Source organism: Tubulanus polymorphus, chromosome 9 (assembly GCF_964204645.1).
Source record: "Tubulanus polymorphus chromosome 9, tnTubPoly1.2, whole genome shotgun sequence".
Classification (NCBI taxonomy): Eukaryota; Metazoa; Nemertea; class Palaeonemertea; order Tubulaniformes; family Tubulanidae; genus Tubulanus; species Tubulanus polymorphus.
In genome coordinates, this window is record NC_134033.1 from 13,279,101 (window position 1) to 13,297,522 (window position 18,422).

At 37.7% G+C, this 18,422-nt stretch overlaps 2 protein-coding genes across 2 annotated transcripts in view; one reads left to right on the forward strand and one right to left on the reverse strand.

The window, feature by feature from the left end:
- Window positions 1-12,458, reverse strand: part of LOC141910697 (uncharacterized) — a 28,796-nt gene extending 16,338 nt beyond the window's left edge. The window contains exons 1-18 of the mRNA XM_074801425.1: window positions 12,343-12,458; window positions 11,084-11,250; window positions 10,721-10,849; window positions 9,918-10,077; window positions 8,842-8,916; window positions 8,544-8,653; window positions 7,650-7,840; window positions 6,655-7,468; window positions 6,224-6,441; window positions 5,822-6,027; window positions 5,401-5,544; window positions 5,079-5,204; window positions 4,756-4,830; window positions 4,601-4,675; window positions 4,294-4,368; window positions 4,062-4,190; window positions 3,722-3,900; window positions 3,144-3,382 (exon numbers count right to left, since the gene is read on the reverse strand). Coding sequence (XP_074657526.1) covers window positions 3,144-3,382; window positions 3,722-3,900; window positions 4,062-4,190; window positions 4,294-4,368; window positions 4,601-4,675; window positions 4,756-4,830; window positions 5,079-5,204; window positions 5,401-5,544; window positions 5,822-6,027; window positions 6,224-6,441; window positions 6,655-7,468; window positions 7,650-7,840; window positions 8,544-8,653; window positions 8,842-8,916; window positions 9,918-10,077; window positions 10,721-10,849; window positions 11,084-11,230 — 3,092 coding nt within the window. The 5' untranslated portion in view covers window positions 11,231-11,250; window positions 12,343-12,458. The remainder of the gene's footprint in view (window positions 1-3,143; window positions 3,383-3,721; window positions 3,901-4,061; window positions 4,191-4,293; window positions 4,369-4,600; window positions 4,676-4,755; window positions 4,831-5,078; window positions 5,205-5,400; window positions 5,545-5,821; window positions 6,028-6,223; window positions 6,442-6,654; window positions 7,469-7,649; window positions 7,841-8,543; window positions 8,654-8,841; window positions 8,917-9,917; window positions 10,078-10,720; window positions 10,850-11,083; window positions 11,251-12,342) is intronic.
- A 587-nt stretch (window positions 12,459-13,045) lies between these two features.
- Window positions 13,046-18,422, forward strand: part of LOC141910730 (uncharacterized) — a 30,591-nt gene continuing 25,214 nt past the window's right edge. The window contains exons 1-3 of the mRNA XM_074801469.1: window positions 13,046-13,164; window positions 13,846-13,998; window positions 17,546-17,705. Of these exons, the coding sequence (XP_074657570.1) occupies window positions 13,105-13,164; window positions 13,846-13,998; window positions 17,546-17,705 (373 nt within the window). The 5' untranslated portion in view covers window positions 13,046-13,104. The remainder of the gene's footprint in view (window positions 13,165-13,845; window positions 13,999-17,545; window positions 17,706-18,422) is intronic.

An 18,422-nucleotide genomic window follows, 5' to 3' on the forward strand; every position in this document is an offset into this window, starting at 1 on the left:
GCCTACTGTTAACGATACGGAAACAGGTTTATCTTATGGAATACGCAGGCTTAATGATGCAGTGGTTATGAAGGTATACCAACTTCTCACCAGAAGTTCATCAATAAAGAGGGAAATAACAGTCAAATTCAAGCTCCTAAATCTGGTCGAGTTAAGAGGGTTGTTTTCATTTTCATTAATTTAAAAAAATTCCAAAAACGGATAATTGGTAGAGCCATCTCTCTACTGGTATGTTCAATGGGCTGATCATCTATGGTAAATATATTGAGGGATATCCAGCTTTCGTCAACTCAACGTATGCAATTCTTAGTTAGAACAATCTCCACATAACAATGATATTCTGGCTTGTGATTTTGTTTTTGTGTGTCCAGACATTGGCAATGAATGAATACGACCAGCACAGACTCTCGACCTGTACATGAATTTGGTTTCTTCAAATCTAATAAAATGTTGTGTGCAGCTTGACGAGTGCTTCAGCTATTTTTTTAACGCTCTGATTGAGAGGATGCCACTAGACCTGGATCTTCATTGCGTATTGTATACACGCGAGATATGATATCGTCCACGAACCGGTTATGAGCTGGAGGGGTCTGCTTACGTTGGAAAAAAACTAGTTTGAAGAGAAACCTATTGGATTGTTAGGTTTTTCTTAGGGAAATCATCAACTCGGATCATCCAGTATTACATAAACCACTTTATACGGCCTCATAAACCTAACAGACGTTTGGTAACATTCTGTCCGGATTGCGTCAGACAGCGCAAATGTGACTGGGGTGTTACGCAATTGTTTACTAATCTATCTACTAAATGACGAACATAATGCATGACTACCACAGGAAAAAGATCGGACAAATAATCTTAGAAAATAATACGCAACTAGTTAACGATAAAATTATTATACTTCCATTGTTTAAACTAGAAATATCAAGTTATGTTTCGGTCATGAATAGCAACGTGTACCAATGTCAGGAGCACATTACGCGATCATGAAAGTTTTTAATCTGTCGTTTAAATGGGCTTTAGGTGACGTTGGCTTTGTTTTCTGAATTCATAAGGCTAAAAAAATTGATACCTTGTTTCGTAATTCTGCTGAGCTTAATTAAATGTTGACCCGGCTGGCCGCCTATCTACCCTGTGTACATTGCTTTTTGTTAAATCATGATCAAGCTCATCTTCTATAACTGCTGTTTAACATAAATGTAATGAACGGATTACTAATTTCGTTGCAGCTCAGAAAAGTGACGCGGCCATTTAGGAGAAACAAGGCATCATTTCATTTTAGCCTAACGTATTTACATTTCATCATGAAATATGCAATTCATAAATTGAGCACTGCATTGGTACTTCGTTACGAATGACGTCATCTTCAAACACATTTCTTAATATAATGAATAATATTAAATCATCACTAAAAGATAAGAGTGATAAAAAAACCAAATTGCTGCCTACACTACGCAAAATGTAATAATCTTCATTGAAGATAAATATTTTGTAAAACCTGCGTTTTTTCCTGTACTCATTGCTACTAGTATTCAACAAAATATTGCCTATTGCATAAGTTGTTATGTTATGGATAAAAAATTCAGACAACTGGTAGCCATTTGATACCAGTGAATGGCGGAATACTTTCACAATTTGAAAGACTACCCATGCTATTGAAAAGAAAAAACCCCAAGAAAACAAAACTTTTAATATCTTTTCTTTTTGCCAATATTAGTATTTATATGTGAATTTCACACTCATTTATTGTTTTTTTTTTTTTAAGGAGAAAATTTTGAAAAAGAGAATGTAAGCGAGTAAGTTACTTCGTCACCAAATGATTGCCTTCTTTCTGTTAAAATTTTCAAACGCGTTGTCATTTTGTATCATCATGTTATTCATATAACAGTGCAAAAAGAAAGATCGAGTCAAAATATGCCACCAGTCCGAAGAGAGATGAAGATCTAATAAAATTAATCAAGAAGCTTATATATGTATAAGTTGAGCTATTAAAATAGAACAAGACAATAGCTGGAAGCCACGTGATGCATGTGCAATGTTTATTAACTGATGTACTTTGCAGAAAACCGGCAAATATTCCTGAGCCAGTATGATATCAACGTGCCCGCGACTAACTTTTCGCAACATTTTTCAATTTCACCAGAAAGAAGGCAGGTCGATTAAAAATTCATCATCTGCTTTTTTCACAGCCAGTTAGAGATACGCACGCACGCAGGCAGGCACACAGTTTTTAGTTGTCTGACCGACCGTCATGTTAAGCACCCAAGCAGACTGAACCCTGGACCCTGCTTAGAACAGTTTTTAATTTGAAAATGTCATTGGATTAGAACACTAGACCCTTGATCTCTTATGTGATGACAGATATCTGTGCATAGTACAAGAGTTGGTACGTGGCAACAAAATAAGTGGATGACCAGACACATTTGACCAGTGATAAACAAAACAGACCACAAAGCATTTTACTGCCAATAGTGTCACTCGGGCTGTAACTGTTTATCAATGCCCATATTTAGGGTCAAAACTAATTGACAACATACCTTAAATGATCAATGGGCTGATTTGACCTGAAAAGATGGGTTTCCCCACTCATGTTAATAACATGATACATGAGAAAAGCTATTGGTCCACGACTGTATTGTAATCACACTAATAACTAATGGAACTCGTGTAGCGGATCAGGCTGAAAGTGGAGCAGTTACGAATTACATGAAGTCTTCCCGAAGACACTACAGTGAACCTTCGTTATAACAAACATGGATATAACATATTATTACTATATGACGAAATGAAGATTTTCAACCCTGTACTCTGGTCCCCTGAAGTTTGCTGTATCAACAACAAGGAGTAACCCCTTTCTGAATTCACACTTTTCCCATGAAAATAAGCGGAAATTGTGTATTTCAGCTGGCAAAATGGCTGCCAGTTAGCAATCTACAATTTTCGAAATGGAAAATCTGCAAGAAATCTGATTTGAAGCATTCATATTAGAGAGAGAGAGATAGAGTTATATCACCATAATTTAACGCAATCGTTTTTTAACACATTTCAATCCTTATGAATATATTCATAAAGGGAATAATATACAACATGATAGTAATAAATCAGCTGGCTACGAGTTTACGTTAAGTATTATTGGTACTAACCGTGCTGAATGATCGACGAGAAATACATCGCGTTGTTTCAGTTCCTGCGTGACGCCAAACATGTCTGTCAGTTCATTCGGTTGGCTACACGGTATCGTCTTGCTGTTACGAAAACCCGGCAGTTTGCCGAATTGTTTGTACGTTTTACACTGCGTGTAAGGATCGAGATAATATCCGGTGACTAAGTCGCACTTCTCACCGATATTACACTTGTGCAGGACAGCAACAGACGTGAGGTTCTAGATAAAAACAAAAATACGTTATTAGAAGCGATTCTACAACATTTTCTGTATCATGTTTTACATATAACCACAGTTGAGTTTCAGTTTTAGTCATACCTGACTACCTGCTATCTGAAATTGTAGTAGTTTTCCCCAAAAAATGACAGTAATTTGACACCAAAATTTGTGGTCTAATTGAAAATGAACAAGAAATTATTCTGATGTTGGGAGTAGTTGAGCTTTTAAAAAGCGTAGAAAAACTATACTCTCAAATAGTAATCTTAGGTTAAGAAGGTCCAGAAGAATTATCGAGGATTTTTGTCAAAAATATTGTTTCGATTAATGCCTAAAACTTACCTTATGCAGTACAACTGATAATTCAAACATGTCTGCCATTGGGTACGGGCAAAACTGTTTAATGATATCCTCCATTCCGTAGAAAGCCGAGTTGTCATGGTTGTTGAAATGGTTCACTGCTCGATATAGGGGAGTCAAGTAGATAGCTTTTAATTCGATCTTCACAACGTAGCCAGATCCTGAAAAACGATACAGAAATAGGTTAAACACTCAGTGCTTAAAGAAAATACCTTCAGATCTTTGGATTTTGGACTACTGGAGGCACTAGACGCTACCAATGATCCTACTGGAGGCACTAGACGCTACCAACAATCCTGAATATCCAGAAAATAGAACATACCTCTATCGAGTACGAATGTATTATTCTTCTCCATGAAATATACCGACGACGTGCGCACGGTTTTAACTTTCGATAGATTTTCCATTAGAACATTTTTGGAACCCTTCGGTTCTGGAAGCGCCAACACATCTGAAAAAGAACAATGTCAAAACATAGATCACAAGATAATTAAATCGTATATCGAATGGCGGCTTTCACTTTTCGAGAAAGTTTTCAATGAGAAAAATCATACCTCGACATTCACGATCCGATTGATGAACGCAAGGAGCGTGTTCATACTCATGCGGCCCGCATTTTCTAGTACAAGCTACGCGAAGACAAAAATTAAAATAATTCATGCCAATTGTATCATCTTTAAACGTGAAGCTCGCATTTGATTGAAGAGAATATCCCTACTTCACAATCAAATTTTGGTTACATCAAATATGCATACGTACGTATCACATACGAATTGCAATATTTCATAATTCAACGACCCCTGCGTAGAACAATATACTAAATAATGCCTATGCCCAAGCTGCATACAGAGCTATCATTACCTTTACAAATAGTGTTGGATTTTTCACCACATGGCTGAGAAATGTACTCCTCTTCATTACAAAACTTACGACAGCCTATTAAATGATATAGGTTTAATAGTTGTTTCATCTTTGTATTAGTGCATACAACTCTCCCCACGTTATTTTAAACTTACTTTCGCATAACTTCGGTTTACCGCCTTTGCACGGCACTACTTCGAACATACCGATCGAACACGGCTGGTTACAGTCTGCAAAAAAGAAGTTTCTCGATTAAACTTTAATTGATTTTCCTGTGCTACAAAAACAGAAAAAAAAGAACTGAAGAGATAAAGCAGCTGATGCCAGACTCCGGGGAGAGCAACCGACAAACAAACCGACTCATCTTGATGTGAAAACAACTACAAAGCAAGATATCGGGGAACCGCGTGAATTTCACATACACTCAAAGCTAAAGATCTCTCAGTGAAGAGTTTGTATAAAAAGGATGAATAATTACCTCGACAATTTCGGCCATCACCGAAGTAACCATCTTTGCACACGCACATATAAGATCCATTTGTATTGTAACAACTTGCATTTGAGCTACACTGATGCATAAAACTATGGCGGCATTCATTCACATCTACCAAAATATATGAAATTTAATCAGCATTTTTCGTTTATTAAATGATCATTTCATCACCAATAGACGAAACATTTGGTAAAATCAGTATATTTTCTAAAAATCGACCAAACAATTCTCTCCCTTAATAGTAGAATAATCTTGTAAATCCTTACAGCTGACATCGTCTAGCAGAGCGTTTAAATGTGTGACTTACCTACACAAAGCAATGGTTCATTTGGAATAGGGCGATATCCACGAGGACAGATACACTGACCGGTGACGCTATCACACCCTTTACTGCATCTTTTGTGCGAACAACTGGTGTCACTTTTTGGCGGTAGATAAGGACTTTCAACCTCTAAAATAATAATTTCATGAACCTCATCAGGATATACAACAATAATGAAGAAACAACGAAGATCCACATGGTACAATACACAAAGAAATCCGGTTAACAGTTGTGAGTTTGAGATATAAGATCGCTCCCGTCTTACCAATAAAACAGTTCGATCAAAGGATATCATTAAATATTCATGTCTTATCTGCATGGTCCACTACAGACACCATTAATACTTGAGAATATACCTCAGAGCAGCACTCTTCCACCTATCCGCGTAATCAAAAGGCGTACTTACCATACCATATAACTTGATTGTGTTTATGCCATCGTGTTGTATCTAAATTAGCCCGTCGCTGATTATGCGAGAAAAGTTTGCTGCCATTGCGTATAACTCCGCGCGGGGCGTAAACGGTAATGTCTACGGTAGTCTCATCGATGGCTGCGTAGACTCCAGCGACAATGCCGAATACCATCAATATGGTGAAGCTGGTCATAGGCAGACTGAAAATAACCCGCGAGATAGATCCCTAGAACAACGGACTACACAGTTCTATCAGAAACAGTAGGAACATGATTATCTTTTCTTGTATCATGATGAAAATGGTAACAGATAACAAAATGCAACAATAGTCAAAACTGAACGTGGCCCTAGTCTGGGGGGTAATGGGAGGTAATGCCGGATTATTACACCGCTTACCTCGTAATACCACCGGAACCCGAGCCATAACTACTGCTATTACTGCGAGTGGTAGCTATTCCAGAAGATACCGCCGCTCTCGGCAAACGATCCGCAGATCTTTGTCCGCTGCATGTATCCGTATCGCCGTTACTCGAACCAACTCCGCTATCATCACCGGGGTTCGGATCATCTTGATGCTCGGGCCTAATGATAGGTCCGTAACTCACGTGCGGAGGCTGGAAATCACACAGCAGTTAACGATCGAGCAATCGAAATTATGAGTTGAAAAGTGATTTAGGATATCAAAATTTAGACATTCAAGATAGACTTTATGTATATCTCCTTTCACTAAGTAGATACTACAGTAACCTCTACTAAGTAGTCACCAGTCTATGCATTCTGATGTACACTAAATGATTAACGAGTTAATTGAATGGTAGGATACTTACCTGATACGGGTTTCCGAAAACACTCGTCGGTGAAGACCTCTCCGATAAGATCGTATCCATCGCTCTCTTCGGCGGAACAGGGGGCTTAGAACCTTTAGGTTTAGAATACAACGAATTATTGGACGAGGATACCGACCCCGATCCAGATCCGCTACCGGAACCGCTCGAAAAAGTAGACAACGATACCGGATTTGCCGAAGTACTTCTGTGCGGCGCGAACGTTTCGTTATAACTGGGAGGCGCTCCGCGAGTATTCGGGAACGCTCGAGTGCACGTATTCGCCGGTTTCCCTTGAACGAACAAAGTCGGCGATGAATGATCGTCGGCGTTAATCACAGTTATTACGCTACTAGCGCTACTCGAACTCATGGTACCGTTACTACTACGATTCATATCCGTCGATCGTTGATTATCCAAAATGAAATCCGGAATACAACAAGACGGAGATTGCGTTCCGTGTCCTTGGTTCGATTTCGGGCTTCCTTCCACGTCGCAATGCCCCGACGTAGGGCTAATTTGCCAGGCGACGCGTTTTTCTTTCTTTTTTGCGCCGGGTTGTTTTTCCGCGACGGGCAGAATTTCCGCGCGAAATCGGTCGCCGTCGAATTGATCGCTGTCGTTCGATAGCTGTTCTAACGCCTCGAGAGGTTCCAACTCCTGACCTCCGCAAACGTCTTGAATCTTAAACGCGGGTTGAACTTGTCTGAAAGCACGATCCTCATCGCCGCTCATATCATCTTTCAATTTATCCTTCGTTTCACTACCCAACATAGAGGCTTCATTTTTAAGATTAGTGTGCTCAATTTTTCTGGTCCTGCAATAGTTACGGTAATATAAATAATCATTGGCATTTAATTCTAACAATTTCTCTATGAAAAGTGGATGAAAACTAAATAAAACAGATCATTGAAAATTTTGATTAAGTATCAATCATTTAGGTATTAGTATTATTTTGCATTTTTCAATACTATTAGCTTTTAACACTGATAACATACATTCCTTCAACGTCCGTCTCAGAGTCTTGAAGTTCAGAGTCGATTGCAGCTTTGTATTTCTCGCGTCCAATAATACTACGACCAGGAGGCCAAACTTGATGATCAATCGATTCCTCTTCCGAAGACTGATACTCGTCAACATCTACAGGGCGAGGTTTTCTTCTTTTTTTTCGTTTAGTGCGGGAGTGCATCTAAATATCGGAAAAACAATTACAACAAACTACGCCTTACTCAGCAGCATTAGGACTGTAAGCATTTGAGAGTTCAGAATCACAGATTGGAAATAAAAGATTTTTCCGAACAAGTTTTAGTAAAATTCACTGACTTTTTTGCTCTAAGCAGGTATCAAGCAAGGTAGAGTCTTCTACATTTTTCCATTTATATGTATGTTTATATGCATGTGCATTTGTTATTGCATTTCAATCGTAATATGGGCCTATTCACCAAACGTGTTTCAGTTTGATAAATCGATAAGATGATTCATAACACAACAAATAACAACTAGTTGTACAAAACATTGCCTCTAAAACGAGGGGACATGCAGGATGGTGGCGTAAGCATCATTGTGAAATATCAAAAGACCAGCTGTGTCAACGTGAAAACAAAGTTATTTATAGCCATGCTGAGAGATCTGTTCAATTACAGTCAAACAGGTTTCAGGATGGATGTGCCATATTTCAAATATTGTAAATATTGCATGCATCAATAATTTTCAAATGCACGCATCAATAATTTCCAAATGTACAGGATATTATCCCGATAGAAATGATATGCAAGATTTCCAGTTTCATGATGAAAAATCTATTCGATGAAAGCTGTTGTGAGATATGTACTTTACTGAATGCCTGTATTCATACGGGCAGTTCACTAAACTCACTCCGTACTAAGTCTTACCTGCATCTGAGAAAGTGCATTCGGTTCATTTTTTGCTTCACTCCCTAAATACTGGTTCTTAACGGGGCTGTTGTTGCGGTTCATATTCAGCAAAGGGGCTTGAGTTGAATCTGATAAATAAAATTAGTGATGATACAATACAATAGACTCCACAGCTTAAAGATACATGAATTCCAGAGCAGGGATCGGTCACTATCACAATGAATTTGAGTAAGAAAATGTCTGAGGCAATTGACGTCTGGGGTAAATGGAGTTAAAGCGATTTAATGCCAGTTCGATGATGTTAATTAATTCCTACCTGATACTGTTTTAGACATGAGGTTACAGTGAGATGAGCTGACTGGTAGAAACATCGAACCACTTATATGAAAACCTACACGACAAATAATAAGATATTAATGTATTAGTACTTCTGATATTAACCCTTTTACAGCCTTAGCAGTGCACGATGATGCTAGTCTATTAACCAGCCGCTAAGTCTACTCTGCACTAGGCTGACAGAAGCAAGTAAGTTGACATGAGCCTGGTTTATACCTGACAGCACGAGGCATTAACCTCAGAAAAATTCCTATCCTAATCTTTCAAGGGGTTCGGGGGTCTTCCCCAGAGAAATTTGTTTTTAAATGGTTGCATTTTGAAGGCTCTGGGAATATTTGAAACCGTAGTTTTCCGGTATCGGAATTCAGGTTGAATGAGTCACTTTGTTCGTGAAAGTTTATGGATCACGTTTGATAGTCATCAGAAATACGTATTTGAAAAAAATTATTATCGGCAAAATGCTTGGCCCAGCCGAAGCCGCACCGGCCGCCCCCACAGCCACCCCCACAGCCACCCCCACCTCCTCTAGCCCTGCTAGGGTGTATGTAATGGTTACCAATAGTTCAGCAACTCATCAAGAGTAAAACAAAAATATCGATATACCGCTGAGTGGGGTAATGCAAATATTGGCACCCGAGTTATTTCAGCACATACATAAATTGAAATGACAATCAATTAAATTTTCAACTCAATGGGAAAGTGAAACCGACAGTGAAATAAATACGACATGTTTTGATACAGTTGAACGGTATATTAAAGCAGTCAAACCAGTTTGATTCAGATTTTGATCTCAACCAGACATTATTTACAATCCACGTGTAATAAGCGAACATTAATGAATGCGAAATTGATGTTTTTTAACTCTTTCAGGCCATAACCGACCAGAATTACTTGCGTTCGGTATGATTATATTTCTGGATACAGGCTACAATCACGACTACCGAACTTGTAACTGTTTGACATTATCAGTACTGGTATGTATGACATTATCGGTATCAAGATTTCGTGGTTTGATTGATGCATTGCAGTCTATAAAAGAGATTGGAAGATGCTTACCGGGATCTGAATGCCAATCAAAGCTCTTAATATACGGACGTTTGAACCGATTCCACCAACAAACGTAAATAATCGAAGCAACCATAACGAGAACAGTAATTACGATTACTGTCAATGCAATATACGGAGCCAATAGCTTCTCTGCAGGAGCTTCGTCATACTGCAAAATAATCAAAAGGACTTCAAAGACAGAATCCATCAATAAACGGCTTTAGAAGTTCAAGTTCCAGTTGTATAGTTAAAATGTGAGGACAGATCCAAGGCCTACTTTTGAAGGACTTTTGACTCATTTAAAGGTACTTTTGTTCATTCTAAAGCTATATCTGGAGGTGTATTCACTAGGCATCACATTCGAAATTGTGCGATGGGTGAGATGTATTCTTAACAGCATGTCCAAATCTGTTCTTATCCTACCAAGATCAGTTCGTAAGGTTCCATATAACAAGGCAGTAAAAACAGTTCATTTAGAAAAGGGCACCTCAAAACATTTGAGGGGCTTCTAAACACCCACAAGACTCCTTGGATATGCCAATACAACTAAGGGTTAAAACGATTGATAAACTTTTTAACTCTAAGACTCAAACTTAACCTAGCTTTAATTAACCGTGAGCAACACATTCAGATTGTTGACCTCGAGTTGAATTTTATCAATAAACTTCAGCAGCCTTACTAACCACATGTAATAAGGCTACACTAACAAAAACATTCTCACTTACCACTTGTAATCAGGCTTCACTTACAAACTAAAACCACTTACCACTTGTAATAAGGCTTCACTTACATACTAAAACAACTTCACTTACCACTTGTAATAAGGCTTTTCCATCCTGATTCACAAAATGATGCTTCACACGAGACAGATCCATTACTGAAGAGGCCGTTACATTGATACGTATTTGAAAATCAGGAGATTCGATGAATCTAATCCATCCCTGGAAATATTACAAATAAATAATTGAAATCTCTTAAACGTAAAATTATATTTCCATTGTGGATAATAAACGGTTGAGCAATAAGTCTATGAATACATTACAATCATATCTAAATTTTACAGGTGGTAGTACATAACATCCTGGAATTTGACATTAGAAATATCTAAAAATGTGCTTCGAGATATCAATTAGCTTCTATACTTGTAGGCTATTTCTAATCCATAAAATACCAACCTTGAATGATGTTCTAATATGAATCCATGTAGGAGGTAAAATTCGTTCAGGTAAATGTGTGTAGACGGCCTCTTCAGTTGCGACATCACTCCCCATTACAAAACAGTGCGAAAAGAGAACACCAAATAATACTGCAAGTCTCCACATTATCGTTGAATAGGCCTAGCCTGTAACAAATGATAAAGTAAATTTTAGATCATATAGTTGATAAATTAGCGACTTGTACAGTGGCAGATCCAGAGGGGGTTTGAACCCAGCCCCCTTATTTTTATCCTAGTGCCCTTTTGAAAATCCAATTGATACAGGCTTCTTATTCCCCGTACCGGTACTGATCTTGATCTAATATGCACTAAAATTACATTAAAATGTACCTAAATTTCTTCCAGGCTCGGCCCCTGTTGTAATGCCCTTGATCCAGTTTCAAAAAGATGATGGTACTTAATAATTCTAAAATGAAATCAGGCCCAAGGGTATAAGCTGCATAAGCGACACAGTCAAATCGATTTAGAGTTTAACTGCAGGGGCCGAGTTTCACGAAAAAGTGAAAGCCTAACACGGTTAAGTTTGAATTGTTGTCCTCATTGAAAAAGTGAAGTAACCAATAGCGATTAGGCCTACAACAAAAATTTGAGTTAAACTTTTTGTGAAACTGGGCCCAGGCCAGATTTAGGGGTTGATCTCGAAGTCTGGACCCCTGCTTTTCCATCATGATTGCGCTTTTGTCGGAGCCAGTTTGACACTAATCCTATGAAAATTGCATCTTTTCGGATTTAAAGCCTTTTTATTATCAATCATTTCTACCTAATTTGATTTGCAATAGAATTGTTGAATTGCCTTACTAAACTAAAATATTGCTGCAATAACAGGTAAGTATGTCATGTAATTAACTATCGCAGGATCTTGACCGTGTGTAGTGCCTAACAAATGTGGGCATAAATGTAAATGTTTTGTATTTTATCTTATCATTGACATGAATTTAATTTGTGTTGTTTGTTTTTGTCAGGGCTTTTGGGCTCATATACATCCATGTTGTGCACTGTGTTACACCTACGAAAATATTTCTGTATGTTCCGATATGAAAAGGCTTGCTTGAAAGGCTCGCTAACGAGTTAATGGCCCGTGTTATTAGTTCTCCCATTCCTATGCAATAGGTAATATACAGAATTGAATTGAATCGTTTGACAGTTAGCCTGACATGACATTGGACCTAATCAATACGAGAAAGACTATCTATAACTATTGTACTATAGTTGACCTACCTATAGCCAAGCTATACTAGCGGAGAGATAACAACCATGACCACGATCTAAGATACCAGATCCATTCATCCCTTACTCGCCAATTCAGCTCATATTGCGGAAAAAACAAATTTGTCATCAAAACCGCTGTTCTTTATTTGATGTCCCCCACCGATTGCTGGCCATAATTTATTAATTTCTTCAACCCGTCGCCCGCTAATCGATCTCATCGATAGAAACGTGTTATGAAAAATTGAAGCAGTCCTATATACGCCGGAATTCAGATGGGAAAACCCTTTTGTATAGATGTGGAGTGAATTGGAAATAAGAATTATATTTCAGCGGGAGTGTTTACTGGGATGGCAATGGCTGCTACGTTGACGTCCTGACAGTAAATGACGTTAACGTAAACGTTCATGGTTTCGATTTACTGACATTTCTGATCGGGCCCTAAGCATGATTACCGTTATCTATGCATGATAGGGCTTAGTTCGGTATAGAGCCTTGACTCTCAAGTCATGATGGATGGTTTTATCCAGGATATTATTTGCGGTCTACTTTTTAAAAAGCTAGGCCCTAGCACTTGAGTCGCTCGCCATGGCTTATTATTATGATCGCGATAAAAAAGGGATCGTAACGTTGGTATCAATTTTTGTGACGTTATTCTCCTTACTGCAGCAATGCAAATGTTCTCAAAACTATGACATAAACGACAATGTGATTAATTACGATGATTGTGGATCAATTAATGTGGTTAAAGAATTACTGCGAATACCAATTGAAATGAGCATGGATCAAAATCAAAATACTATGGATCAAATATTAATCAGGCAAAATATAATGGTGAGTAAGAAATTTTGTAAGAAAGGCTGAAGGGTTGGTGGAGGAGAGAGACACTTCAGTTTTTTGAGTGACAAGTCAAAACCTGAAGTGACATGTCAAAGCCGGGAGTGCTCCAAACTGAATGAGTGCCCCAAATCCATGACCTCTGGCGCTTACAAAACCAAAGTTCGGGTTAGTCAATAAAACGAACTATCTAAGGCATTATGCCGGATTGTAACAAATTGAAAGCTGGAAACTCATTTAGATACGAGATTGATTTGCAAATAATTTCCACAGATCCCAGAATAATTAGCATCCAAATGATGACTTTAAGAGACCATCCATCATCATAGGGCCATGCTCCAGTACATGGTTATAATGTCCAACCATTATCAAAATGTAGAGACCAAATTTTTAATTCAAATGAAGTATGAAATCGAATCAATGAATTCTAGGATTTGAAATAGATTCTTATCGTTATATCTTTGATCCTAGAATAATTAGCATCCAAATCATGACTTTTGGAGACCATGCATCCAGGCTGGCATGCCCCAGTTAATTGGTAATGTCCAACCATTATCGAAAAGTAGAGGCTGATGCCTTTAGGCCTCCAAATTTTTTAATTCAAATAATGTATGGAATCACATCAATGAATCCTAGGATTTGGAATAGATTCTAATTGTTATATTTTTGACTTTTTAGGGCAAGGTCGAAATAAGGGACAGTGCTTGGAATGATTCATATATTCAAGTATCAATTCACTGGAAGACACTTACTGTAGATATGAAGAACCTTGTCAAAAAGAACTGGACAATTTTTAATGGCGAGACTGGTCGATCTTTCGTTCTGCAAATTGTAAGTCATCACTCTTTATTTACTGAAGTCAAACATAAGGAATACTGTATGCTCTAATGCTGCTTTAAGACAGGCACCATGATTTGAGGCTGTTGAGTGCTGAAGGTGCTAAGCTTATCGTTGGGATCCTCCCCAGAAATATTGAAATATTAAACAATACAGTCAACCAAGGGCAGATTTAGGGGGTGGATCGGGTGGACTGGTCTACCCCTTTCAAAATTTGGTGCCCTCCAGAAAGTCTGGAAAAACTTGTTTGCAAAGAAAAATTCTAAAAAGAATAAAATATGCACTGATAAGTGCAAGAAAATCCCCTGTTTGTCCTAAATTTTTCATGGCAGGGCCACCTGAGCCCCCGTCAATGTATCGCTTACAGCCCTGCATCCCCAAATCTGCCCTTTTTAAATTAAGTGCCCATTTGAATTTCAAGGTCCATCCCTTCAAAGAATCCTAGATCTGCCCTTGTCAACCTTAAATCTGAATCGGTTGGAACTGATATTTCTACATGCATTTTATACAGAAGTGTACCAAAATCTAAATCAAACTGGAATTAAACTGGTTTGACTGAATGCTTTATTCAGGTATGCAATCTGCTATCTTTCATATTAACCCACTATGATATGATCCACTCATGTGTAGAGGCAGCAGATTTTTTAACAGATGGTGGCTAATTTTCGAAGGCTGTCAGTGTTCTCCATGTACTGGAATTTTAAAGGGGCTGCATTCATCATTAAGGGTTTTAGGTTAAAATCCCCTTGGTAAAAATCCCCCAAATCTTCAAAGAAAGTAAAAATCCTCATTTCATGATTTTTTCAGGAACATTTCAAAGCAAGATTCGTCACGAATTTTTATAAAACTGCAATTTATTTGAACTTTACAATGAACTCATCCGTTGCGATTCATTCTCAAATGAATTATTACAATCATTATTACGAGTGATTTATTATTTTAAGTAGTTAAGCTTAATTTTAGTGTAATCTTCTTTATTTCACATTAGCTCAATATGTTTCAATAGATAGAATTGATAGAATATCAACATCTATTCTGGTAGGGGCAAAAGACATTTCATAAAGGATGGCTGAATTTCAGAGGGGTGGATATAAAAATGAAAGGGTTGCCTTGGCCACCCTTCTAAAACATGTTGTGGAGAACACAGGAAAAAAATGACAGAGGTGTATGTTCCTCGTATAGAATCCCATGCGAGAACACTAATTATATGTTGATAGTGCAGCAGATAAAAGAGCTGTATGGATATGTATGGCATACGCTCACTCGCTCTCGTGAAAACATCAATCTGTGAAGTAGACAAAGAAAGAATATATGTCTTGACAGAACAATGTACAACCCATCATGATGTCATTTGAAGTCCCTCTCTGAATACATAATTTGACTAAAATGTTTACTATTTCAAATAAACCTGTTTTACCATAGACTCTTCATTTTAGAGGCGGAAAAATTAACTGGCAATTTTGATGTGTTCATTTTGACAGTTTCCAAGCTATATTCCGCTGTATTCCAGATTCAGAAAAATATGCATCACATATTGTCTAGAGTACCTAATCTAACAGGTCCAGAATGCATTTAAATACAAGAAAAAGAGTCGATTTTCAAATTTTTCTTGGGCAGGAACCCCGAACCCCCCTTAATGAGCTTCGCTGCCGGCATATCATTGAGCAATAATTCTAAAGAATATAGTCAAATTCTTCGGTTGGATCTTCCCCTGCCCCGCCCCTTAACAATCAAACATAATCACCATTCTACCAATTTTTGAGATCTGTCCAATGCCTCACTAGCTGAGTCAGTTTTCTTGAAATGAACTACCGTTTCCCTGGAAACATTTAGAATTACCCCCAACATTGAAATAACATCATCAGCAATGAAATAATTCATCGTTTGATCAATTAGATCATTCCGACTTGAAATAGGCCTACTAAAGATAATCTTCCAATCAGGATGATCTTAATATGTTGCAAAAAGTCGATAGTCACTTGATCTAGTAGGATTAAGTTGGCCGCAATATGCATGATTGAATGTATTCTAATGTATGGTACATGGGAAGCGCCAGTGTTACCACGCGTTCATTCATCTACTCGACGTACATACCCTTAATCATTCATTTATGGATACATTTTATTCCCGATAGTCGATCTCAAATCAAAATATTCCCATCCATACATCATTGACACAGTTCCTTCTAATGTAGAAATTACATTTGATCAAAAATTCATGACGAGTAGAAGTTTCTCGGTTCTTCAGATATATTCTAGTAGATGTACTGTAGTGTCATCGGTTACATTTAAGGTTAACTATAGTGGGGGGCACAATATACATAAATGTATCAATTTTTTTATCTCTAGAACATGTTGCGAAAGTAGTCGATGAAATAAGCATACATAACATCGAGTTTCTCGGGTTTCAATCTAAACAGGTAACTGCAGCAGCAGCAGCAGCACGGTCGCCGTCGCGGCTGATGGTTTGGAATTTTCATTAGTCATCATACCTCGTTGAGATTATTTGCAATTTGTAAATAAAGCAATTATATCATAGAAAAAAAAACTAACGCGGTAGGAGCGAAATAGAATGATTAATAAATAGGTTGTATGCGCCGTCATTGGCCCTATTATAGAAAATTTATCGACAAGCTGTACACATTGTATGAATAATTTGAACATTAATGATCAATAGAGACACATAGTATAATATAAACTGACGGAGTCAATGCGTTTGTTGCTATTCCCGCAGTGGGTTTCCCCATTTCTGGGATTCCTTTTATTGCATTTGTAGCATCCATTTAGTGTTCACTCTTATCACATTTTATATACAGCCTCCTAATGTAATTGCCCCAGAATAGTGTCTTGTATGTGATGGCATTTCTGCAAAAATATCTCGAAGATTTGCGATGGAAAAAGAGATATTGGCGCCACTGGAAAAATACGTTCTAATAAAACAGGGTCCCTACAACTCCTTGATTCCTTAAAAACTCCTAAACGGAAAATGCTTTTAAAGGTGCTTGAAACTCCTTCAATTCGTGCAAAATGTCCGAAACCCCTTTAAAACGCCTTCAATTTTGAGAAATAGGCAATTAGATCTGTTTGTAGTTGTACAAAAACCTAAGCCTAGATAGATTTTTACCCATAGGCGGTTACCGTATTAGAAACAGAGTTTGGTTAGTGTGAAGGATAAATATGCTTACAAAACCACTGAATTACTGGTCTACTGAGATAAGCGGTACCGATTTAGGGGGATTCTAAAGTAATTGGGATATGAAAGTGATGCAGACACTTCCTCCAAATATTAAATTTTTTCCTTTAAAACTCCTTATATCCAGAAATGACTGATCAGTAGGAGTCGTATAATAAACGATATGAAAATATCATAGTTTAAATGAGGTAGTTTTTTCACCCAAAAATATGAAAATTGTCTTAAGGCGATTTTCTTATGACGTGTCGACGATATGTTTGATTCTGTAGCCGGCATGCATATATCTAACACTGCATAGCCCGAACGTAATGTATTTTCTCGCGACGTTTATGATTTCGTTTTATTACAGGATGCTGATGAGTTTCAATCAGCAAATTCGTTTATTGTTTTGGGAGGAGTGCTCGCTCTCGTAAGTGTCATCCTGGTGTCATCGCTCGTGGCTTGGATTATCAGACGACATCATATCCGCATGAAAAAAAGCAACACATTTACGAAAGAAGATATCGATAGTAAGTGAATTATTCTAGCTCAATGAAAGTCTATCTTTCGATGTTATTTCGAGTGGACTGTCGCGTTTGTCGGTAGACAGGCGAATCCAGATTTTCGGATGGTTTTGACAAGTATCGATCGATTTTTTTCGATATATGCTTATACACGTTTCTAGCCTAGACAAATTAGTTCAATATGGTTGATTGGCAGGCATTTTTTGTTGGCGATGAGAAGTGTTTTCTTACAGGTTTCAGAAGGATAATATCGATAAGCTTTAACTATTAATATTCATATTCAAGCAATAACATAGGACACTTTTTTCATGCAGAATTGGGTTTATCCGGTGTATTGTTCTTCCTCAAGGGATTATTGAATATTAGAATAATACAATTTTTCAGTTTATATTGATTCCTATGCATATGTTGCATCCACATTCACAATTGCAAAATTGTAGCGCATAACGCGTTCTATGATTATGGTCGAGTTCAAGGTCATTCCAGCCCACAATGATCACCGTTGATCAATAACGACATTCTAGACACTAGAATAGTGAAGACCTCCTCTGCAAGCACGCATTTCTCCAGTGCATGTCAATTGATGAAAATAGCTGTGCATTCCCCAAACCAGTATACTGTACAACTGATTTTCCAAAGCCTCTAAATAATTCTGGCCATGATGAAATGACGAAACCACTGTAGTTTCGATAGATTGATATCTACAGCGAGGAGGTGGGAGGT